The following is a 25,733-nucleotide window of genomic DNA, read 5'->3' as shown; positions in this document are numbered from 1 at the left end:
CTGGAGTGTAAACGCTTCGGCTATGAGAAAAAGGAGCAGCGCATGAACCAAACGAAACACACGCGAACCGAACCGAACCGAGACAGTCGAACCGAACGGTTCGGACGGTTTTCATAAATCGTCCCATCCCTGGAAGGTACCGTTCCCCTGTGCCAAATTCCCTTTATCCTTTAATGTTTTCTATTCATCTAGATTCACAGTTTTTAATATGGCATAAAAATATAACAGATCATGCAGATAGATTTCCAGACCTGCACACAACAATGGAGTTTGTATCCAAGGAAACCCAGCCGCAACAAGGAATCAATTTTACATAATTCGCTCTTCCTGGAGGAGCATGGAGCAACAGCAGACAGACTCTTGCATTGTGTCATCGAGTTTTCAGTCAGTCCTAATTCCAAGCATGCATGTATGTATGTGGCGACAGTGGAGAGGAAAACTCCCTTTTTAGAGGAAGACACTTCCAGCAGAACCAGGCTCAGTGTAAATGGCCTGTCAATGATATGTGGCCAAAAGACAAGCTAACATTCTAACTATTTGTACAGTTCACTATTAGATATAATTAAAAAAATAAAAATCAGCCACTTACATGGCTCTTTGGGAAGGTAGTAGCAAGGTAAACCCAATGGGACTATTCCACTAGAACTCTTAAGTTCTTTTAACATTAAAGATTTGCTTATTTAAATCATATAATAAATACAAATTTAAGTGGGAGATCACTGTAATAAAAAAGATGTGACTATGATGTTTTTTTTAAGTAAACAATATTTATAAACAATGAGCTTCAAGTTTTCCTTTCTTCCTTATTTAAATTTTATATTTATAATTTTCCATCTCTGCACTTTTTGGATCAATACATTGGCCAGCCAATACTTTGGGCCTATATGAATGTTTTTTTTCCTAGTAGCATCAGGGGACATATGCATGTGTATTAATTAGCTCAATTAATAGCAATGTCTTCAGATCATGAAGTGAACACATTACAGCTCCCTGCATTTACTATTTATAACTGTTTTTTTATTGTATTTTTTATTTTAATGCTTTTCTTTTCGTTTAAATTGGACATGTGTAACATTCGTTATTGTGTTATTCTTATCATGTAAATGGAAGAAAAGAAAGCAACATAAGCTTCAGTTGTGGATCGATTGATGTCAAATAATGTCGGCATCCGCCTTAAAAAACCTGTATCAGTCAACTTCTAGTATGCATTGGGAGCACAATGAGTATCCATCAATGCTGTAGAATAATATGCTTTACAGAGTTTAGTTCTTCTGAAAAGAAGCTCATTCATCTGTTTTTAATAGTTAGCCACCTTTACTACTCACCTTGGCAGTGTTAAGAGCAGCTCCATAACCTGTGGAGATACCACAGCCCAGAAGACACACTTTATCCAGCGGAGCTTTCTCGTTAACCTTGGCCAGGGAGATGTCTGCCACCACCGTGTACTCAGAGAAGGTGCTGGTCCCCATGAAGTGAAACACCTGCTTTCCTTTGCAGGTGAAGCGTGAAGAGTTGTCAGGGAGCAGCCCTCGACCCTGGGTTATTCTGCAGGGTGGAGAAACATCAGTGGATGCATTTAAATTTGGTTGCTGACTGTGTGTGTGTGTGTGTTGGGGGGGGATATAATACCACACCTAATCTTCTGGCAGAGGTTGGTCTTGGGGTTTTTGCAGAATTTGCATTCACCACACTGAGGTACATATAAGGGGATGACGGTATCACCTGGGATAACAAAAAAAAAAAAAGGAAAATGAATAATAAAAGAAATACTCCCCTTTTCATGTATTCATTTCCCGCCTCTTACCTGGCTTGAACTTAGTGACACCCTCCCCAACGCTCTCAACGGTCCCAGCACCCTCATGTCCAAGGATGACGGGGAAAAGTCCTTCAGGATCGCTGCCACTCAGGGTGTAAGCATCGGTATGACACACCCCTGTAGCAAGAATCTAGAAGGTACATGGCAATTATTTTGGGTGCATTATGAGCTATAAATGTTTTTTTCAATTGTTATGACTTTTCCAAAAAAAAAAAAGGATTATAGCAGGAATGATAAGGATACTTTTCCAATTGCCTCTTAATATAAATATGTGTGGTGAAGGCTACTGCAAAGCTCAAAGTGACATTTAGATTATTACTTAATGCATGTGAATAATCCCACATCCATACAATTGGAGAAGCAAACAGTAAATTATTTTTCAAGACCACAAAAATATATATTAATGCACATTTATTGGAGAGTGTTGGCCTAGTAGTTAGATCAGTGCTCTTGTGCTCTGAGAAGGTTGAAAGTACCCGGTCCGATCCCCACAGCCTCCACTCTGGGTACCTGAGCAAAACCCTTAACCCCACACTGCTCCCCATGCGCCACACATCGGCAGCCCACTGCTCCCCAAGGGGATGGGTCAAAATGCAGAGGTGAATTTCCCCATTGTGGGACAATGAAGGGATAAAGGAATTTTTTTAACAATTTAAAGTGCAAATAAAAACACCAGATCACTTGGATCAAATGCATTGAAAACCTTAAAGGGGCCTAGCAAGTTCTATAACTTTGATCAGTATGCAAATGTCTTCTTTTAAAATGTTCACTCCCTGTTGGTTAATCATAATCTATTTATAGGTTTTATTACACTTAGTTCTAGCTCAATTTTTTATTGTTACTTAACATGACCAAAGGTATAATATTGTGGGAATGAATACACAAGGAAGAGCCATAAAGGAGATGCAATAAACCTAATGAAGATAATAATATGTCCTATGTAGTGAGTTTTATCACAGCATATAATATATATCCCAAAAAATTAATAACTGATTTTGAGTGTGTAAACATTGACAGCAATTTAAAGGACCACTGAACAGATGCTGCAGGAATACATGCATACCCCCCGCCCAAACAAAGTCCAGTTGTATTTTTTTTATTCTCTATATTTTTATCAGATGCTGTAAATCAGTAGGTCTGTCACAATATACCATTTGTATTGCAATCGTTTCAATTTATAGAATATATTTATATATTTTTTTTTTTACTCGAGGGCTGCTGTCCTGCAGGTTTTAGAGGTTTCTCTGCTTTAGCACAGCTGATTCTGATGATTGCTGTTCAGCAAAAGCTGGTTAATCAACTATCAATGTAAATCAGCTGTGCTGGAGCAGGGAAATCTCTAAAACCTGCAGGACGGCGGCCCTCGAGGACTGACTTTGGAGATGCCTGCTCTAAGGTTATGTTAGATAAAAAAAAAACAAAAAAACATTGTTTTTCATGAATTTCTTATAGAAGCACTTTTGTTATTTTTCTGAATAAATTCAGGCAAGATGGCATTTCTTATTACATTGACATTCATTTCTGCCATCAAAAATATATATATTTTTTGAATGTTACAAAGGTTATAAGGTCTTGTTCCAATGAAATTTCCCTTGTTTCACTGAGGGCCCTATAAAGGGTTAAACAGGGATATAAATCACACAGAGGGCTCTTTCAGTTTGAACAAACACAAGTCTTGGAACAAACTAAAATCAGATTAAAATTCACCTTAATGCGAACTTCATGAGCCCTGGGTGGGGCTACCTCCACCTCCTCAATGGACAGGGGCTTCCCTGCTTCCCAAGCAACAGCTGCCTTGCATTTGATCACCTGCAGGAAAAATGAATTAAAAACTAATCAGGTGTTAACACGATCAAAGTACACCCTGCTTTGCTGAGAGGGGTTCCCACAGCCAGAATCTTCCTGCTGAATCTGACCCATAATCTACCTTTACTGCCAAGTTAAATCCGTTTACTTCACTATGCGACAATGATTTTTACCACGAGTTGTTTTTATTGTATTATTTGCTGGAAAGGAAACAAAGAGCATAGGCAGGATTAGGGAGAGGCGTTGCAAAATCCAGAAAGCACCAGCTGGATCTGACCTGCCAAAGGTCCTCGATGATCAGTTAGCGGACACTGATTCCCTGCTGCCTTCATTAAACTCGTTTTTATGCATTCTTCCATCTTAGCGCACAAAACATACGGAATGAATCATGCAAAGCACTACTAAAGGATCCCCTTGCATCTAAACGTGAGGGTAAAAAGGCATATCACATATTTCAGCTATTGTTTGTGGAAAACTTACTTTCCCAGCTGTCTCCATGTTCGTTTCTTGTGCAGAAAGAGGAGGAGGCGGTTATCAAGCAGCCGTAAAGGAGGTAACCTCTTAGCCAATCAGAAGCGAGAACGCTCAACGTACGTAAAGCGTCACTTTGACCAAAGAAGATAAAACCGGGTCGAACAAGACCTTGCAAAATCTTTGAAGCTATAAATTCCTCCAGGGTGAAAAAAAATTGGTGTTTACGCAATGAATATCCGTAAGACCGGTCCAGAATACTTTAATAGAACTAAAACTAGAAATAGTAAAACGTTTCAGATAACCTGAAAGTCTATTTTATACCAATTTAGAATAAAAATTTTCATGTCACTCCCCAAAGATTATAACTGAAAACTGTGAAACCACAAACAAGTTAAAAGTATGAAAATAAAAATGTTATAATTCTAACTGTATTCTTGGGGCCAATGTAAAGGTTCCAGGTATGGAGCAGGTGTTAATCATAAAAAAGTCACTCAAAGATAGTAGCATTGATAGCAAATACAAAAGAAGGAAAAAAAAAAAAAGAAATATACAAATAGATAATCAAGCATACTTGCTTTTGAAACACTACAACAGCACCTAATTAAGCTGTCAAATAGTAATAAGAGGATAGATATGTCATAGTTGAGGCCTCTTACTACCTTAAAGAAGTAAACCTAATGAAAAAAAAAAAAAAAAATTCAATGCTACATTTCTCCTTGAATTTTTCTAAGAACAGGTTTTCATACCCAAAACAGTTTTCCAATATCATTGTTTTGTTTTTTTGTGTGTTTTTTTAAAGATATTCTTTATTTAAACAAATACCACTTTAGTAATGACTAAAGGTCTTTAATTGCTAATACACACACATTAATTTAAGGAGGTTTTACAGTCAAATGAAGATTTCAGGTTATTGAATAAAGTTTTTAACCCAGAAGTCAAAGTAAATAGTAAAATGGGTTGGACCATTGGACTAATCCAACTTGGCCTCCACATATTTAAAATGCTGTGATTATTGTAATGCTTTTACAGTCCTTTGTGTCTAAATAAAACAAAAATGCAAATGAAAAGTTGTTTGGTTGTCAATAGTACAGACTCTCTGGGTTCATAGTATTCATAGCAAATACAGCTTATTTTCTATTTAAGAACTGAGATATTTCTTTAATGATTAAGAATATAAAAAGCCAGTTCTTCATTCACTCCTGTGCTTCAGTTTTAAAATGCTTGACATTTCTCTGTTGAAAAGCTTCCACTGAAACAGTATGAAGTGAAATTTATTGATCTCACAATAGAGAAATGTACCTCTGCATTTAACCCATCCCCTCAGGGGGGCAGTGGGCTGCCATTGTGTGGCGCCATGGGAGCAGTGTGGGGTTAAGGGTCTTTGCTCAGGGAACCAGAGCGCAGGCTCTGGGGAATCGAACCAGGCACTTGTAACTTTCTCAGAGCACAAGGCACTGCTCTAATCACTAGGCCAACACTCCCCTTTATAGTATTTTTTCTTTTATTACTTCTCTTTGGTTTTAAATACTCTATTAGTTCTATGGTTAGCCTCAGATTTATGAGCTAAATAGCTGGTGTCAAATATTCTTCCATGCGTAGCAAACCTGCAGTATTTGTACCACATTTGAAGAATGGCTGCACATTTTGACAAACTCAGATTTACTTTACCAAGTATGTTTGGGATATAAATCAATTTACTGCAAATTGTCTGTTTAAAAGGAACACCCTTAAATAGACACAACTACATACAGCCGATTTAAAGCCTATTTAGGTCAATTCATCTTGTTTCTTACCTCGACATCTCTTCAAACTTTCATTGGTACTTTTAAACAATTTCTTAGTATTCTATAAACACTAAAACATATCTAGATTGCATTTTAAAGGAACACTTTAAATCTTGTATTTTCACTGTGCAGCACAGTGAAAATACAAGATTGCATAAATGTTTACTTATTTTGATTGTATATTTTTATTATTTGCATAAATTGCAATCTTTAAATAATTCAAATGTATATCCTTGAATCCAAGACTTACTCTCTTCTCTTTCTACTCATTATCTGATGTATTTGAACCAAGATTAAATAAAAACAAAATTATATCCGAATCAAATCCTGTTCCTAGACACTCATTAAAGATTCAGATTATGAATATGGAAAATTATTTCTAATTTTTAATGATCAAAGTGGAACAAACACTGAATAATTTTGTGATGCCCATTGGTAGACGGCACCATTTTGGGGTTTGAAATGACAACTGTACGGCCATAAATGGACAGTAAAAATTGACCATTTCATTGCATCGATACGTAAAAACTTTTGCAGTAGGATCAGTCTATGTATTAAAAGTGTAAAGGCAAACAATGTAAAGTTACAAAGTAACTCAGTATAGCCTCAGTTGATAAGGGAACAAGTTTCGTAACAAGGATTCAAGTATTTAAGCAAGTTGAAATTCCTATTGTCAAAATATGCGATATGTTGTGTAACTGAAATAACAGTAGTAATGCAATGATCTATGAAAAAGAGACTGGGAAAAGCATTGTGTAGCATATCTTCCTCCCCTCTCCCATTTCCTGTCTGCCTACTTTCAAAAATAAAAGTCACTAGAGCCTAAAATAATATTTAAAACCCGAACCACAAGGAATTGTTAAAACTTGCAAGTTAGATATTACGTCCCAAACCGGTCCCTTAACACCAACCCTCCATCCCTCTTGCTCCTGCAGAGGGTCCACCACATTAACTGCCATCCCAAACCACAGTGGATAGGGTGAGTGGACTAGCAGCAGGTGTAACGGCAAACTGACATTCAAATATAAGGTATGCTGGTTTGCACCATCTTCGTCACGATGACATGAAGTCAAGTCAGGAAAAAGTAATTACTTCCAAAAGGGAGGGTCCTTTTTGAGATGTTTTGACTATAAAGTTATTATAAGAAGGTTGACATGACATTTGATGTCATGTCAAACCATGTCACAGAGCTACAGCTGTGCACATGGGGCATTACTGTGTTGCCATAGGAACGACTACATTACTTTTTCCGTTGGAGGGAAGAGGTCGCCCCATTCTCATTTATACCCCCCCACTTTCAATCAGCTCAGCTTCCAGTGTGACTTCACTGGGAGTGACACTCTATAGTTAAGGGGGCGGTTTGGGACTGGGCCTTAGATTTCCAACTAAACCTGAAGACATGAAGTAAATGAAAACAGATTTATATTAATAAGAATACATATGAATTTGGGGAGCAGTTGCAATATGAAAAGTATGTGGCAAATATTGTATGGCATGTAAGACCTTATGTCAGTCGATAGTACACATGGATTTATTAATATAAAATGTAACTATCAGTTCTGGCTTTTCTATATTGACTGGATGATGCTACAAATAATGACTACAGTTTAGAAAGGTTAACCTAAATACAACATATTAAACATTAGATAAGATTCTAGTAATCAGTCCAAGTAACATCTGTACAAACTACTGCTGCTGTTTTATGCTTTATGTCGAAATATTGAAGGAATGAAAAAAAAACTCAAACAGTATGTTTTAATCAAGGCTTTCAACAAAAATACAAGTCTGATATTTTCTATCAAAATGTTTTAATCCAACCCTCGATACAGTCGTGAATGATTCCTTGAATCTGTAACTCCATTCAAATCAATTCAGAATAATAAACACTCTTTTAAGCAACAAGCTGGTACAATGACTTTGGAAAACAAAAAGGTCCTCTTTGTGTCAGAAGCAAGCAAAACACATGAACCTTTTAAATAAAGGTAAAAAAATGACTTAAAATCCATCACTGATCGAAAAGTGATGCATCCAGTATCTGAAGATATGTCCTCAGACTGAGTCCTAATGAGTCTTTGGCCAGAATCTGGCAAACTGAAACCTTCTAGTTGGAAGATAAACGACTGGATTTTCCACACCAGCAGAATTTGTTCACCTTCCGCCTAAAAAACAGAAAAAAAAAAAAGACATGAAACAACGCCTACCTACATTCTGAAGGAAGAAGACATTTCTGTAAAGAGAAAAGGTCTTACCTCTGAATCCACGTCCTCCTCCTCCACCTCTCCCTCTGAAGCCTCCTCCACCGCCTCGACCACCTCCGAATCCTCCTCCAAATCCTCCACGCCCACCTCCACCTCTTCCGCCCCTAAAACCACCTGAGCAAGAAAAACACTAGTTTTGCAAGCTGCCTCCAGGAAATAAAAAAACAAAACTACTCTTAGATGCAAATACTATTAAAACTGCCAGGAAGAGCTGCAATCTTAAGATCTGACCCAAAAATGATTGTGACAGACTATACTGACCTCCACGACCACCGCCTCGTGCTCCACCCCTACCACCTCCTCTTCCTCCTCTTGGTGGCCCCTTTTCTCCGGGTGGTCTTGGGAGGAACCTCTGCAGTGGCAGCAGCTTCATCGGATCTACATAAAACTGGAACCAAAGGTACACAGAATTAGTTCAGCCTGCAGAAGCATCCAAGATCGACATCTGAAAATTATCTTTTTTTTTTACCTTCTGCAATTTCTTGAATGAAGATGCTTTCATATTTTCAGAGAGCTTTACTGAAAAATACTGCAAGAACTTTATAAGAAAAAAAACCTTTTCTGAATGCAGCACAGACTTAAATCTTAAGACGGTTCAGAGCCTAAAACCAGAACAGAAAGGATACAAAATCTCGTAGTTGGCCGAATATCTCGTCCACCTTTCCGATCTGCTCCTTGTTTTCCAAGTACACCGGCGCATTGAAATAGGGAACTTTGTTTTCCTCTGTCGTACACTTGCACACAATGTCATCTTCACATGGATGCATGAATTCTCCCAGAGCTGCAAAGGCAATAGACAAATTCACATGAGGATATAGTCTGAAAATAGTTAAATTACCTAAAATACAGCATAAAAGATGAGCAATTTCAGTTTCATGAAGAAAAAAAAATTAAAATTTTTGTCTGGAGACTCACATTTCTGTATATTGTTGGCAAAACAGTTCAAACTCAAAGTAATAACTGCAACTAATGATTATTTTGGAAATCGAATTTCTGTCGATTCCAAGGGTTGGTTGATCTGTCACCTAAAGGCATATTTTAAACTCCAGTTAATAATCGATTACTAAATTAGTTGATGTTTATTACAATAATCGATTGATCATGATTAACCCGATTAATTGTTTTCGCCCTAGTCTAAATGTCAGTTTTTGTGTCTTACCCCAATCTATAATTGGTTGTTAGTGTACTTTAGCTAGGCCATTCTAACATAAAAATGCTTTAAATAAACCATGAAAACATCCATAAAAGGTGACTAGAGGCAACAATTGGCTTACCAAATTAAATAAATCAACATATCTTAAATTCTGCCAAATTTATCCATGTGCCATTCAGACTTCTTAAACTCCTTTCAGGCAGACATGGCCTCTAGATCCCAAACATATTTACAAGCAAATTATATTAGTTTAGACCAACAGGCCACAACGTAAGACCAAGCAGGTTTAAAAGAAAAACACAAAAGTTAATAAAAAATTTTCACCAACAAAAATAAATATGAACCAAGAAAAGACTGGAAAATGCCAATCCTGTTGACCTTTATCAATTCTCAACTTTAAAATAAAACAAAAAACCCTAAAGGTAATTATTGACAAAATAAATCTATTATCAAAACTCATGTTCTTTGGGATGTTTTGTTGCTAATGTTTTTAAATCAGACAAAAAGAATCTGTTGTAAAAGTAACTTGGATGTCAGTATTTTTAACTGGGTGAAAAACAAACTTTAGGGCTGTAAACAGGCCCGGATTGCTGTATAGAAAGCATCTCATTATTCACCCTGTAATTAAACATCATGTTATGTTTCCTTGAAGGAGTGTACTTCCATAAATTACTGAGATATTTATAAAAAGGGACCACTTTCCCCGAGGACTTTTTGGAAGAAAACCCTTTCAGCAGTAGTAGGACTTTACTGAACTTTTTACTATATTGCTGTGAGAGCATCGCTACTTATACTTGCAGTTGGTTTACAGCTGGGCTTACACTGTCCAATTTTTTGCCCTTTTCGGGGCGATTTTCTAGCTGTGCTAGAATTTTTTGATCCGGCCGACTTTCAGCATGATCGTGAGTCGTGTAGTGTACAGGGGGTAACGAGGGGCAATCAGCCATCAGGAATCGTGAAAAAAAAAATCAAACATGTTTGATTTTCACCTGACAGTCGTGGGCAAATCGCTCAGTGGGCATGTGCAAACAAGTATTCTTCTTCCTCCTTCTCTCAGATGTAAACACAGAAGCATGGCGGGGGTGCGAGTGAGATGGAGTTCTTTATGTCAAATTGACAGACCGTAGTAGCTCCTTTTCTTGTTAGGGCTTTCAGCACAAAATTACACAAATTGCCAAGGCAGCGCGTTTCACTCAAGTGAGCTTCATATTCCCCTTTATTTGTCTGGCTTCAGGATAAACGAGTCAGAGTAGCGCCATCTCACGGTGGAGCCGAGACAGACGTGATTTTTAGACGTACAGTGTGAGCAGGTAGATCGAATCAGAGCGTCGTGCTGCACATGCATCGTGAGCGGTGAACTCACACTGTACGACGGTCATACAGTGTGAGCTGCAGCTGTGTGCAACAATTGAAAAACCATAAAAAAAGAGCTTTTTGAAGATCAGGTAAATTTACAGTACAAAATCATTGTAGCTGGAAAGGCTTTCCTGACAATGCTTTTACCTTAGACGCTGTTTTAATAAGTTTGTTTTAGAAAAATGAATGGGGAAAGAGCTTCTTCTGCTGGAATGTGATACATTGTTCATTACAATGTTCTTATTTTATTTCATAGCTTGAAAGACCACAAATTACACGTAATATTTAGTCTGATCTCATTAAATTAAGACATCAGATCTGATGTTTCTAACCAAAATTTACACTGCATTAGAGTAGCTGTTTTAACAGGTACTTTTTTTGTCTTGAGTAATTTTTTCATACTTTTAAAAAGTAAAAAAAGTAGTGTTACTCTTCTTCTGATGGGGAACTTACCCACATCTGCTTTAATGTTATAAGCATGTTGCTTTCTGTAAGCTTTATATCACAGTGCAACTTTCAGTGTGTGTTTGAACAGGCTAGTTAAAGTTACTTTAAATAAGCCATCAATGCGGCTATGAACCAGACCATGCTGGGTCCCAAACAACCATAATCAGCCCATTATTCAAGCTTTAGAAAAGCTGCAGCTGCCTGTTAGAAACTGTGTAACCTACAAACACGGTGGCTGCATGATGTCAAAGATTTATCTGCTAAAAAAAATAAATATCATGTTAAGAGGCTGCAACCATCGTCTGTCTTAATGATCTTACCAACAACGCGCTCAGGAGGGCCGTAGTCTTGCTGTCTGTTGAACCCTCCTCTTCCACCACCTCGGCCGAATCCTCCACCGCCTCTAAAGCCTCCACCTCGGCCTCCACCTCTGTTAAAACCTCCGCCGCGTCCACCTCCACCTCTGAACGACATCTTTGCCTTAAAAACTCTGAAATATAAAAAACAATACGCGAAAGAAGCATAAAGCAAAACGAAACTTTTGTTCAGCGGTATAACATGTGTATTTCAAGCCAGCTAACACCAGCGTTGCTACATAAGCTAACTAGTTAGCTTCATATTCACCCCAAAAAAAACACAAACAATTGTGTATAAAGTAGAATATATGTGATATTAACGTAGAAGTTACAACAGGTCCAAATAACTTCAATAACATACTTACTAGTACAGCTAGCTAAGTGCACCGGAGACTCCAATCTCCATGCGACTGCACGTGTGGCGATCAGGAACTGTCGTAAACATTTGAAAAGTGTCGTAAACTTCTTCTTCTTCTTGTTGGATTTATTGGCGGTTCGCAACAAACATTTAGTGGCATTACCGCCACTTATTGGTATGGAGAGTGGTTCGTGATGGAGTGTCTACTAATAAACATATATATAATTTCTAATAAAAAAAAAAAAAAACACATACTGATATATAACTTTGTATTCACCCTCTCCATAATTAAATTCTATGAAATAATTTAGTTTTCTTTAAAAATCGAATAATTATTTGTATATGTTTCCTACCCAATTTCTTCCTCCAAATATCAAATAAATTAATATTTTCCTTAATACATCCAAACTCTCTCCTCATATATCGGTTTCATATTTATGACGTTCAAGTTTGTGTCGTAAACTTCTTCTTCTTTTAGACGTTTGGCAAGCAACTTATTGATGTGCATTACCGCCACCTACTGGAAAGGAGAGTGGATCGGGACACTAAATATAAATACTGTGTCGTAAACTCGCCCTGGGTTATTGTTCATATGAGTGGACACACCCTTCATCCGTTAAAGCATCTGATGCGCGTCACTGCTTGAAGTTACGGTTTTTCTACACTCTCTGTTAAACGCAACAATGGCAACTGCTGGAAAGGTAAGATAAATAAAGTTTTGCTTCCGATTCGGGTGTTCGGGTGTGTTATAACAATAATGAACTTGTGACAGATTAAACAAGGACGAGTTTACCTACCAATAACACAGTTAAGTTATCCAGTTTTTTTTTTTTTTTTTTTTAGTTTTACCTTCTGACCCAAAAGAGCAGAGAACTTTGCATAGTGCCAAATAAAACAGTGTTAGACGCCTCATGGTTATTATTGGTGTTGGTATGGTTGTGGTGCAAAGTTTAACATTCATTCTATGTTTGGCATATTTTTTTCTCTAAAGCAAAGTAGCAAAGCTTTCTTAATAGAGTTTTATTTTATTTTTTAACTATCTAGAGGGAATAGAATATAATTCTAACTAAAACTACAATATATCTGCAGACTGAAAATAGTCAGCTCATGTTTGATCTTTGTGTATATCTTCTAATTTGCATCTAAGTTGCTCTACAACAAGTCTGTAATTAAAGTTGAAAATTATGTTCAGCTTTGACTGTACATGCTTTTTGAATTCTAAGCTAGAGCTGATTAATGGTTGCCCAGAAATCTAAAAAAACAGGTTCTGGAAGTTCCTCGTCTAGTTTCAGAATCCAATTATAGCGTGTATTTCTTTAAGAGATTACTTTTTTACTTTTTTTTTACTAACTTGTATTTTTCCAGGTAATTAAGTGCAAAGCAGCTGTTGCTTGGGAGCCCAGTAAGCCTCTCTCTGTGGAAGAAGTGGATGTTGCCCCACCTAAGGCTCATGAAGTTCGGATCAAGGTTCTCCACATATAGATATTTTAATCTTTTTCAGTTTCACAGTATGTCATGATATTAATCGAAAAAGATAAGTTGTGTCGTTTCCTCTTCGTGGAGCTCGTGTGCAAACCATCAGCTTCCTGTTTCTGAAACTGCAGCCTGACACAATGTGGTGTTGTTTTGCATAGGTTGTTGCCACAGGCGTGTGTCACACAGACAGGGAATATCTGTATGAGGCTGGGAAAGGGATGAAACTCCGAACATTCCCTTTAGTTCTGGGCCATGAAGCTGCAGGCATAGTGGAGAGTGTTGGCCCTGAAGTGACTCAGTTTGCACCAGGTTATTTTTAACAGTAAAACTTACAAACATCAGAGTTCAAATTTGATTGGTTTTACCTCTGACGTTTAAGTCCATGACTCATGTTTAGATGCATGTTTTGCATTTGTTTTTTCTCTCAGGTGATAAAGTGATTCCTCTTTTTCTGCCATTTTGTGATGCGTGTGACAGATGTGAAAATCCCAAAACAAACCTCTGCAGGAAGAACTGGTGAGTCACTTGTTGTCTAATTCATTGAGTTGCCATCACAGTGTTGAGTTTAATCACGCTGTGATCACAATGTCTCTTAGGGAAAACACTCAAGCAGGAGTTTTGGCTGATGGCACAAGCAGAATTTCTTGCAAAGGTCAGCAGGTCTACCAGTTCCTTGGAGTCAGTTCCTTCTGTCAGTACACTGTGGTTCCAGACACATCTCTGGCAAAAATCAATTCCAGTGCTCCCCTGGACAAAGTCTGCCTGCTGGGCTGCAGCGTCTCAACAGGTTATGGTGCAGCTCTTCAAACAGGAAAGGTGAGCGATAGTTTCAATTAAATCCCTTCCTTCCTTCCTTCCTTCCTTCCTTCCTTCCTTCCTTCCTTCCTTCCTTCCTTCCTTCCTTCCTTCCTTCCTTCCTTCCTTCCTTCCTAGGTGTACTTAAGTACACTTTTTAGCTATCTATACTTTACTCCATAAATTATTTTGTTACTCATTACTCTTGGCTTTGGTTTAATGTTTATAAATATTTATTTTACGTCATGTGCGCCATCCAATGCAGATCATTGGTGCCATCCACATCTAGTGAAAACTAGTGTAACAGGATGAGTCATATAACACAAACACTCATTGTTTAGCTAAAGGAAATCATCAGAAGAGAGCAGGTGTTCTTCAAACTGCAAACGCAAATTATCTATGCCATGCTACAATGTAGGATTCAGAACAAGAAGTCGAAATGTCTGAAAGGTCGGACACAGGCGAGAGCGTATCAGGAGATGGAGACCAACAAGACCTCCCTCATCCTTAGCCCTATCTCAGAGAATTTTTCAAAATAGTCTAAAAACTGAGCTTTCATTTCATAAAGCGGCATCTGATTGTTTTTTTTAGAGGTTACTTTATACTTTTATACTTAAAGTAGTTTTTGGAGCACATACTTTTTCACATTTACTTGAGTAAAGAGGTCAAGTTGATACTTCAACTTCTACCAGAGTGTTTTTAAACTGCAGTATCTATACTTAAGTAACAAATGTCTGTACTTTAGACACCACTGTTGTAGAGAGAGATACAAGAACCACAATATAAATCTGAGTGAAATATTTCATTAGACCCATTGTGTTGTTATTAAAAGGTACCTCCACTAGATGGCAGCAACCCCCTCAAAACCTTCTTTTTTATTTTTTAGAAAACTGTTTAGAAGAGTTGACAGTGACATAAATGTTCTGTTTATTTCTTTAGCAAACAGTAAAGTACTCCCTCTGTCTGTTTTTCCAGGTTGCGAAGAATTCCACATGTGCCGTTTTTGGGCTTGATGCAGTGGGACTGGCTGCTGTCATGGGTTGTAAGGCTGCCATGGCCAAAAGCATAATTGCGATCGATATCAACCGTGCAAAGTTTGAAAAGGCCAAACAGTTTGGAGCCACTGAATGTATCGACCTAAATGATCATGACAAGCCCATCCAGGAGGTTCTGGTAGATAAAACCAATGGTGGGGTGGATTACGCCCTGGAGTGCGTTGGCGAACCAGATAGCATGGTGGGTTTCATTTCTTTTCTTCACATCTGAAAAATAATAATGTTTGAATTTTCTGCATAGATTATTAAAAAAAAGCCTCAAGTGAAACATCCTACTCTCCCCAGAGTGCTGCACTAGAGTCAACAAGAGAGGGCTGTGGAACATGTGTCCTCGCTGGATGGACAGAGACCGAAACAATGCATGTCCAGGTCATAAACATCCTGATGGGGCGCACCTTGAAGGGGACTTATTTTGGAGGTATTTGTTTTTTTAAATTTCCATCATAAAGTTTTATCTCAATACGTGAGATAAAAGAGGCCACCTGCATAGGCCGACTGAGGTTGAAAGAGATAGAAGCAGACATGCAGAAAGAAGCAGAGATACAAAAGTTAACTGTTAACCATCTCAGCAGGCAGTCCCATCCAGGAAACACACAGCCAGGCAGTCGAGCTCCAAGCCAATTTTCTTTACAAAGGAAAAAAGAGAGCACATACAGTTAGGCACAGTAAAAAAAGCAGGAGTACACTACACCGAAAAACAGGCCAAGCTCAAACCGCTGTAAACAAAGGTGTTGATTGCAGCAGAACAGCTGATATTTTTAATCCAGGATGGGGTCACAGCCAAACAGGAACAGACCAGATATAGCTACTATCACAGGAAAAATCAAAATGAACAAAAAGTTATGAGTGGAGCTTAACAAATGCAGAACCAGGAAAAGTGGTCCCTATGTCCTCCAGCAGTCTAAGCCTATAGCATCATCAATGTAGAAAATAGCTCAGGATAACTGTCTAATTTGGATGGTAGCAATACCCTAACCTCACAACAAAAGGCCCGTAAGCAGCATTATCTGGGTGGGCCTCATATGAAGTAGAACACCTCACATGAATAAATCTTATCGGGCTACCTTGAGTTTCACAGCCCCCATCCTCACCCTCGCTCTCTCCATTCATCCACTGGTAGCAATCTTTACTCACTGTTACAGCAGTGTCCACCTATTTTGGGAAGTTTTTTTCCGTTAATCTAGTATCAGGTGGGTTAAAGAGGAATTGTTCGCACCATTACATCTGCAAAGTGATGTCCTAGTCCACAATTGCAAAGGGGGCCTACCAGGTGTCAGTGATGGGGCCCCTAAGAGGTTGGGGGCCCCAAAACAACTGCAGTCTCTGCTTACCAACAGTTACGCCATTGGATGTAGGGCCAAACTAGATCCAAGGAGAAATGACTCTCCAGACTGAAATTTCCCCGCGCCGGATCGGCTTGTTAACGCTCTACCTCCACCTACCTCTCTACTCACCCAACCACTAAGCAAACATCACTTAAAATTGGACACAGTGTCTGCCTCATGGACTAAAACTGGTAGTTGGTTCCATAGGAGAGGAAACTGATAACTAAAAGATCTACCTCCCTTTCTCCTTTTAGAAATTCTAGGAACCACTAGTAAACCTGTAGATTGGGAGTGAAGACTTCTCTTAGAAACATAAGAAATGATCATATCTCTTATATAAGATGAAGCGTGGCCATTTAAGGCTTAATACGTGACAAACTCTGCTCTGCTCTTGATTTAACAGGAAGCCAATGAAGGGAAGCTAAAATAGGAGAGATATGATCTCTCTTTTTAAATTTTATCAGAACTCTGGCTGCAGCATTTTCGATCAGCTGAAGGCTTTTAACTACAGTCTGTTGACTACCTGATGGTTAAAAAAATTGCAATAGTCCAGCCTTGAAGTAACAACTGCATGGACTCGTTTCTCAGCATCATCCCCTGATAAGATATTTCTAATTTTTTCAATATTTCAGAGATGAAAGAATGACATTCTACAAACTTATTTAATGTGGGATGTTAAGGACATGTCCTGATAAGATAAAAAAGCAAAACATTATTTTAATCCCATGTAAATGAAGTGACTGCATTCAAAAGTAGAATGTTTAGAGTGATCCAGGTTTTATGTCTTCAAGACATGCCTGTAATCTGTGTAATGGGTAAGCTTCATCAGGATTTATTGACATATATAATTAACACACGCTCTAAACTTTGGCCCTAGAGCTCTTGATCTCTGCAGCTCCCCCAGAGTAGCAAAAGCCCTCTTGGCTCCTTTTCCAGCCTGTCGGTTTATACCTTATGCTTGTACCCTTTTCAGGTTCAGTTGACGGATTGAAAAGAACTCTGACAAAGGTTCAAATCTTGGCTAGAGTTTAAGAACCTAATCCTGCTTTAAACATCCTTAACATCTGCGTTGGTCATTTTATTATCTCCAAACAGAAAACTATCTTTAGAAGTACAGCACTCATATTTAAAATCAGAAGAACAGCCCAGATTGTATCAGTCAGCATGACGACTCTGTAGTATATAAGTCTATGGCATCTAGCAGCTGCTTAAAATAATTTAATGTCACCGGCCACTTTAACATGATTACAGGTCTGATTTCATTGATTAGAAAAATATGTTATTGCCAAGCAAAGAATAAAAGGCTTACTATAAATCTTTTATAAAATTGATCATCATTACCTTTAGTATGTTCTCTTGTAATCTTTAAATAAGGACTCTACAGAACAGTTGAATAGAACTGCAAATATTTGACTGAGGTTATAATGCCAGAAAATGTGAAACAATGAAATAATAAAAAAAAAGCATCCAGAGGGTGTGAATATGTGTTGAAACAAGCGTTTCTCCTTACCAAGCTTATTTTGCTGTGCAGGTTGGAAGAGTGCAAAGGATGTTCCTAAACTGGTGGAGAAATACATGGAGAAGAAACTGATGCTGGATGAATTTATCACTCACAACCTCCCTCTGAGTCAGATCAATAGAGCCTTTGACCTTATGAAACGTGAGGAAAGGTAAGAAACGCTTTCTTAACTTGCTGTTTCCTGTTTCCTTCAGGTCGCCACAGTGAAGAAATACACTAAAACTACTGAGAAAATCTCATATGTTCACCTCCTGGTGTTCAGTTATTACTGAAACAAAAATTTTAGAAACCGATCCCACCCCTCAAAGTTTAACACATTTAATTAGTTTTTATTTTTCATTTTTACTTCATCTTCTGTTTGTTTTTTGCTCACTGAAGCTGTGTGTATTCTCTCTTAACCATTCTCCTTGATTTGTCCCTCTAGTATCCGTACAGTCATCAGCCTGGAACAGGAGGATACAGCTGATCTGCATCCTTAATGAACAGTTGTATTGCTTTATTGCAAGGTGTAAAATTACTGCTCATCTTTCTGCAACTCTGAATAAAACCCACTTGCTAAGGCTTTATTTAATGTTTAATTCTGAGCATATTATTCTGACTTACCAGAAGGTGGCAGTGTAATAATAGGCAAAAGCTTGGATATTTGTGCAAAAAGCATTTCTGTTCAAAAAGTTCTTTTTATTCAACAGATTTTTCTTTCTCATGTATTTTTCTTTAAGTTAAATAAAGTTTTGGTAAAATTACCTTCTGTTCATAGTTAATATGTAAATGAAACATTATGTCTTTAATAAATGCATCATCAGCAGCATATTCTCGGTGCATCTGTCAGACTCTGACTGTTTTTTACACCATCCTGCATAGGAAGCTGGGTTAGAAGAGGCTGAAATCTCTTGTAAGCAGTGAAGAACTTCATGTGGTCATTCTTGTGAGATGTGACCCTTGGCAATATTATATATAGATTTAAACATGACTCACTGGGAGAAGTTAGGAAAACAGTTGTGAGCTGTCAGGACAGAAGACAAAAGGTTGTTTGGGGAATGCCTCTCGAGGAAGAACAAAAAGGCTCCCAAAAGAATTTGTTTCATAGATGCTCTGTTCAAATCAAATAAATGCACTTGGCAGACAAACTGATTTTCCAAACCTTTTTAATGGAAAGTAAATTTGTTCTCCTCATCTTCAGTTTCTTTTGCTTGTCTCATTAATCACAGATTGTGCTGCTGAGATGACCTCATTTTATTTAAAACTTCAAAAATAGATCGAGCTTTAAGGAAACAGAAAGCAGAAAAATTGAGATAATAAAACAGCAGAAGGAGAAGGGAGATCAAAAGGAGAAAAAAAGACGAGGCTGTACAGGTCCATGCAACTGGGAGTCATCTGTAAATGTTGGGCATATTAGCAGGTTCGTTTGGCTCTGCCGCATGTTTGTGACCGAACCTCTGGCTCATCTGTGGAAAAATTATCTGAAGGGACGACCATGTGTTCCTTTGTGAGCTCTGTGTCTGAAATGACAGGGTTGTACATCGGATACAGAGGACGTTTCCTTGTTTCAGAGATTTAAAAAAGTTTTACCTTCAGGTTTCACACTGTTAAGTTTGTGCAGCCTTTTCCACTCATAACCAAGAAAATAGGAAAGTGCCAGAGAATAAAATAGAATAAGAAACCCATGACATTTAAAAAATCATGTTTACTCATTTCTACACTTTCTTTTCTTTAGTAAAGAAACCTTAAATAAGAATAATCTAGATTGAGTAAATGCCATCGCTCAAATAAAATTATGTTTGGGAGAAAAAGGTCAAAAGTGTTTCCTTGTAGTTCAAAATATCTAGATTTTAATAGACGTGATTGAATTCATCATTATGCTCTTGTGAGGGTTTTATCACGGTATGGATATGATTTGTATTATATAAAAATATGAAAGCCTATAATTAGCTGTGACTTTCTACTGTTGACAGTCCTGTTATCGCAACGTTCTATACAATGAACAATTTCTTTTGACATCTACTTTTTGTGAAGTTGTGTAACAAAGCAACACAAAGTGGTATTAAGACACGAGCACTGTATGTGTTCAGCCTCTTAACTCAATACCTTTCTATATATATATATATATATATGTGTGTGTGTATGTGTGTGTGTGATGGGTGGCCATGTCTTTAATACCTGGTGGGGACAATTTCCTAGGAATATGCTACATTTTGGGGACTCATAGGTACTTGTGGGGAACAACAACTGGTCCCCATAAGGAAAGTTTCTCTTCTTGGGGTGGGGGTTAGGTTTAGGACTAAGGTGTGAATTGAGTTTAGGTTAGGTTTAGGGATAGGTATGTGTCGGTAATTGGTTAGGGTGTGTGTGTGTGTGTGTGTGTGTTTGTGTGTAGTTAGATTGCTTTTGAAATACCTTCAAGATTATAATATAAGAATATAACAATATTATAATTAAAAAATCAATTATTTAAATCCCCAATCTAAGCATTTTTATTAGGTTTAATGAACAACAATAGGATCACTTAACGGATTAATAATTAGGTTACCATCAGTCATAATCAAATGACACATCATTTCTGCTCCATCTGACCAACATTTAAATGGACATGAGGTGCAAAGATGTCAATAAATAAGCTAAATCTCAGAATGTTTTGTAAACTATGAATCTAGGATTGTCAAAGTTATGATAAAACCGCTGGGTTGGAAAGGGAGCAACATCCTTGCTTCTGTTTAGGGCCTCCTAGGATCTAAGACTATTTTTGAGGCTTTGCATGCAGAAAAGGTAAAAGCTAAGCATGTTTTTTTTAAACAATTGCAACATTTTCTCTAATTGAAGACTCATAAAGACCAAATAGTGTAAATAAATAAATAAAACTAAGATAAAATAATGCATTCAATAGAAAATAATTGGACAATAAATTGTTCTGTTCAGGGTTTTTTGAATTGAGGAAAGCCACATTTGAAAGTGATTAGGAACTAAGCACTGATGCAGTTTGTAATCTCAAGGCTACGGAAGAGAGCCCACCTAAGTCACCGGGAGCTGCAATGTGAAGCCCTCGCTTTAGCAGTAAATCCTGGCCATTATACGCCTAAAGCAAGCAACTGCTGTGACATCCCTGGTCTTTCTGTGTCAGTGGAATATACATAACCTGATTTGAAAACTGTGAACCAACTTAGTGCTTCAGAAGGACATCTGTTTCAGCTCAAGCCTCAGTGAGCTGCAGGGACTAAGAAGAAATATCATAAAACAGCCAAACTGACTGGATTTATTTTTTGAAAGGAACTTTTATCACAGTTTCTCCTTCAAGTTAAAGGAGATTGTTCCTCACCTTTAGATTCCTCTCCGCTCTGCTCGTCCTCTGGGTTATTCATAACCTCCAACCCAAATAACTACAGTATCATGCTTTCTCAATGAGACGTGATGGTTCATGTTTTGCAATCTGCCAGTCATGACTGCAATTTCTTGATGAATTGCAACAGAAAAAGACAACAAAGGGCAGGATTACGTAGACCACACATAGCTATTACAGCAGAGACAGACAAAACACACACTCACATGGAGGGATTCATGCGTGACAGGCCTAAGCTTCTGTTGTCTTTTGTCTGACAGTAGCAGTAAGGTAGTAATTGAGAGATTAGCTGGAAGGTGCTATCATGACACTCCCTTGTTTTGTCTCTCCCACACTGGTCAAACAGCTCATCAGCAGCAGGCATGGGAAGAAACCATGTGACTTTTTTTAGAGGTGACCTGAAATGACTTGGTACAAAAATGTCCCCTGTAAAAAAAAAAAAAAAACGAAATACCTAAAGCCTTTTTAAAGCAAACGTTTTGTCCTTTCTTTTTACACAACAGGAATCCAGAATCGGATTACTATGTTATGCCCACGCTCACCTGTTGTAAACTTACCTGGTCTTGTCTGAATGCATCTATAATAACCACCTGTGGAACTTGTGTGTGTGTTTTTCAGGGACAAGCTTGGATATAAATGTCACATCCAAATCCTGCTTGGAACTTTTTGCATTTCTTTACCTTTGTGTGTCATCTTTGAGTCAACAAAGCATTTTTAGTATGTTTGTGTTGGAGGTAGGGGAGAGATTTTTCTCAGACACTTTTTGGCTTTTCCCAAATCCCTGAAAAGGGCACATGAGGAAAACTCTGGGAGATTCCCTGGAGATCTGCACAGTTTACCTGTCTTAGGGTCTCAGCTGCAACCAGGCTGAGATCATTCTTACTAATGTTAACAGCTGCTTCTTCTTCAAAATATTACAATCTCTTTAACTTTTTCAACCCTGTCAGGTTAGATCAACAAGATTTTTGATTTGACCATTTAGTGATGGGAAAACATTGTGTTTATCCTTAGAAGTATTTGCCAATTATTTGATCAAATTCAAGAGTTTGGATCGAAAATATATACCATAGTAGTTTTGAGTCTCACTACGGATTCTCTTTTATATTTAGGTCTGGGCCCAGTCCTATATGGAGGACCAACTCTGCCATATTTAAAAATACATATAGAAATAAATAAATGGACAATAAATAAATAAGCATATAATTAATTGCCCCCAAAAATACAATAAACAAATAAATGAAGGTAGAAATTAAATTATACGGTAAGACATAAATGTATATATCTCTTTTAATTAGCTTCTTTATTTATTTTATATTATTTATTTATAAATAAAGTTGAAGACTATAACAGACAATAAATAAATAAGGTAATTATAACAAAGGCAAGTAAATAAAGAAGCTAATCAAAAGAGATATATACATTTATGTTTCACTGTAATTTCTACGTACATTTATTTGTTTATTGTATTTTTTGAGGGCAATTAATTGTATGCTTATTTATTTAATGAGCATTTATTTATTTCTGTATTTATTTTTAAATATGTCAGAGTTGGTCCTCCATAGCCTTTGGTCTCCTGTGGCCAGAATGATCTTCACAGCATGGCTGAGGACAAAGAATATCAGGTTTAAATGAAGCATTTTGAATGTGAGCCAAAAAGTTCCGTTTTGGTATTTTCTGTCCAGAGCTCTTTCTCTCACATGTCTGCTGTTTTCTTTGCATAATATCAAGCAGGACTTTGGATTGGCTCACATTTCCTTTGGCCAGTAGTTATCCTGCACTGCAAAAACGATCTAGAAATAAGTAAAAATGTCTTAAATTAAGTGTATTTCCCCTTTATTTGAGCATGTAAATAAGATGATTTGCCAATAGAATAGAATAGTTTTGCTCATAAAATAAGATAATTAGAGTATATGCACTTGAAACAAGACAATGTAATTGTTTTTTCTTATTTTAAGTGTAATTCATCTTGTTTCATTGGCTTACTTACCACCTAAGTTCAAGAAACAAAGCACTTATTTTAAGAAAAATTATTTATTTAGATTTAATTTTTTTGCAATGTGATGACAGTTTTTTCCCCCACCTGAGCTTTTGGTCTCTGCAGCTCCCTCAGAATCACTTCTTGGCTGTTTGGTTTCTTTAATTAATGCTGCCCCTTTAGATGAGCTGGGGGAAGAGGTTTGCAGTTGGACCATATGTACACACTGAGCTCTGGTAGAATTTCTAAGCTTTGGTTGAAAACCTAACTCTTCAAACTTCTCTAGAACTTCCTCCCTGACCTGTCTGCTTGTTTCTTTGTTCTTCATGATGCTGTTTATTTTACTAAACCATCTCTGAGGACAGAAAAACAGGCACAAGAAAGCAGCTGGATTCCCAAATAATGAGACTTTTGAAGGAATTTGCTTATTTGTTGTTGTTAAAGAAATCAAAGTAAGTGGGATGCAGAGAAATGCACATCCCAAGTTTTCAGATTTTTATATGAATGCAATATAAACAGCTTAAATAATGTTGGGTGTTATAATAAATGAAGGAATTTTAGAAAGGAATTTTAGTTATTGCATAAGATAAGCCTTAAGCTTCAGTTTACTGGCTGGCCTTTTTACCTAAGCGCTCTCCTTAGTTTTTCAGCTTGTCTGTGATTTTTGCTACATTTCTGCCCCCCTCCTATACATCACAGATCATTTAAGTGTTGCTTCAAAAGAGTTTCAAGGTTGCGGTAAGACAAGAAACATTAAAATGAGTATGCGGTGAGGCGTAGTTACCTTGTTAGACAGCCACCATAAATTAAATCATTCTGTTTTTCTCCCTCTGCTCACAATAACTCACTGTTTTCCAACGATGAGGCTTCCAAATCAATGTTCCTTGGCTGGCTGCCTGGCCACAAAAGGATTGGGCCAATCCCAAAAAACACACTCCAAACTGAACACAGCTGACTGAACACTTTTCTTTGGGTAGTAATTGTGGTGAAGAGTAAAGAAAACGTGAAATGATCCATTATAGGCACCTCAGTCCATTACTCATTCCAAAGCATAGCAGTTTCAATAATAAATGGGCAGAGGGACTCAGGTTTGTAAAACTGAATCCAGGTAATAGTTCCAGCAACAAAGGCTTAAAAATGATTCAATGAATCTTTTGAATCCATTTTTTAAGGATGTATAGCATGATATCAACATGGTCAAACCTCACAATTTTGTCATCTTTAGTCATGATACAGTTTCTCTAAAAGGTCTGAATACTCATCAATGAACTTCATATTAGTTAAGCCTTTAATCATCAGCCTTTCCAGAGTTTAATGACTTGGATTTATCACTTTACTTGGATTTTCACTGTATTTGGATTTAGTTTTTACATATGCATAGATATATGTACATATATATATATAGAGCTATATGTGTATATATTTTATCTCTTTTTATTCTTATTTTTTATCTTTATTATATTGTATAGTTGGATGTGTGTATATATCATATAAAACTGTAACTGGAGCGTGTAACAAAAGTTATTTCCCTCTGGGATTATTAAAGTATTTCTGATTCTGATTCTGAAAAAGAGAATTCTACAAAATCAAGAAATCTAAGTTCTTGATTTACTTGAATTTTATATTATCAACATCTGTTCAAAAAGAAATGTTAAGTCTGCAATGCAACAGATGTTTACATACACTCATAGAAGACATAGAAGCTATTTTTTCCTCTCTTTCTGACATTTATTGTGACTAAACATTTCCACTTTTACCTCTGCTGGCATCAAAAGTTATAGATACCAGATTAATGAAAGATGAATTATTTTAAAACATTCTCTCAGAGTCAGATGTTTACATACATTTGATAAAAGCTTTACAGTTAACCATTTGTTGAAGTTTAAATAATCTCAAATACCAAGAAGGGATGTTGGTTTATCAGTGGGTCCAGTTTCTAGATACCTGGAGCTTCAGTGTTCATTTGTTTACATTATCATATATGAATGCAAATAGAATGGGATTGTCCAGCCATTGGTTGTCCAGGCATACATCCAGCCATACAAGGCAGATTCTGGGTCCCTTAGATGAATTAATTTTTTGCACTGTAGTACAAAATGTGTTTATCAACCAAGGAGCAAAGGAGAATAACATTCTAACAGTAACATACAAGGCAGATATGTGCTATTGATGCAGTTTGTTTTTTCCACCGGAGGAACTGGTGCACAGGTACAAAAAAAAGATGACGAAAGAAAATGATTCAGAGACACATAATCAAAATTTCAAAATGCAAGCCAAAAAAAAAAAGAAAAAAACCCCCCCAAAATGTACATAAAACTGAAAAGGTGTGAGCAAGCGAGCCCACTTGGGTTTTAACGTCATTGTTCGGTTAGATATTATTTTGTTTTTTAATCAAGAAAAACAAATAAAAATGAGATGTAATTTGCCTTTTCACATCATCAATACAGAA

General features: G+C 37.2%; 3 protein-coding genes across 3 annotated transcripts in view; 1 reads left to right on the top strand and 2 right to left on the bottom strand.

Annotated features, from left to right (window-relative positions):
- Positions 1-4,157, bottom strand: part of LOC107095807 (alcohol dehydrogenase class-3) — a 6,698-nt gene extending 2,541 nt beyond the window's left edge. Inside the window, exons 1-5 of the mRNA XM_015392122.1 lie at positions 4,103-4,157; positions 3,524-3,625; positions 1,805-1,946; positions 1,635-1,722; positions 1,326-1,545 (exon numbers count right to left, since the gene is read on the bottom strand). Of these exons, the coding sequence (XP_015247608.1) occupies positions 1,326-1,545; positions 1,635-1,722; positions 1,805-1,946; positions 3,524-3,625; positions 4,103-4,120 (570 nt within the window). The 5' untranslated portion in view covers positions 4,121-4,157. The remainder of the gene's footprint in view (positions 1-1,325; positions 1,546-1,634; positions 1,723-1,804; positions 1,947-3,523; positions 3,626-4,102) is intronic.
- A 3,464-nt stretch (positions 4,158-7,621) lies between these two features.
- On the bottom strand, positions 7,622-11,947 carry gar1 (GAR1 homolog, ribonucleoprotein). The gene is made up of 7 exons (XM_015392128.1): positions 11,816-11,947; positions 11,415-11,584; positions 8,765-8,919; positions 8,608-8,667; positions 8,400-8,526; positions 8,130-8,252; positions 7,622-8,039 (listed from the first exon to the last, which is right to left on the bottom strand). The coding sequence occupies exons 2-7, from the start codon at positions 11,566-11,568 to the stop codon at positions 8,029-8,031; spliced, it is 630 nt and encodes a 209-aa protein (XP_015247614.1). The 5' UTR covers positions 11,569-11,584; positions 11,816-11,947; the 3' UTR covers positions 7,622-8,028.
- Positions 11,948-12,354: 407 nt separating this feature from the next.
- On the top strand, positions 12,355-18,770 carry LOC107095812 (alcohol dehydrogenase class-3-like). Its single transcript, XM_015392127.1, has 9 exons — positions 12,355-12,509; positions 13,174-13,275; positions 13,443-13,593; positions 13,713-13,800; positions 13,881-14,100; positions 15,055-15,315; positions 15,420-15,552; positions 17,991-18,129; positions 18,403-18,770. The coding sequence occupies exons 1-9, from the start codon at positions 12,492-12,494 to the stop codon at positions 18,455-18,457; spliced, it is 1,167 nt and encodes a 388-aa protein (XP_015247613.1). The 5' UTR covers positions 12,355-12,491; the 3' UTR covers positions 18,458-18,770.
- The last annotated feature ends 6,963 nt before the right edge of the window (positions 18,771-25,733 follow it).

Source organism: Cyprinodon variegatus, unplaced genomic scaffold (assembly GCF_000732505.1).
Source record: "Cyprinodon variegatus isolate N-32 unplaced genomic scaffold, C_variegatus-1.0 Scaffold575, whole genome shotgun sequence".
In the NCBI taxonomy this organism is placed as follows: Eukaryota; Metazoa; Chordata; class Actinopteri; order Cyprinodontiformes; family Cyprinodontidae; genus Cyprinodon; species Cyprinodon variegatus.
Note: the sequence above shows the minus strand (reverse complement) of the source record. Positions and strands in the feature narration are given on the sequence as shown.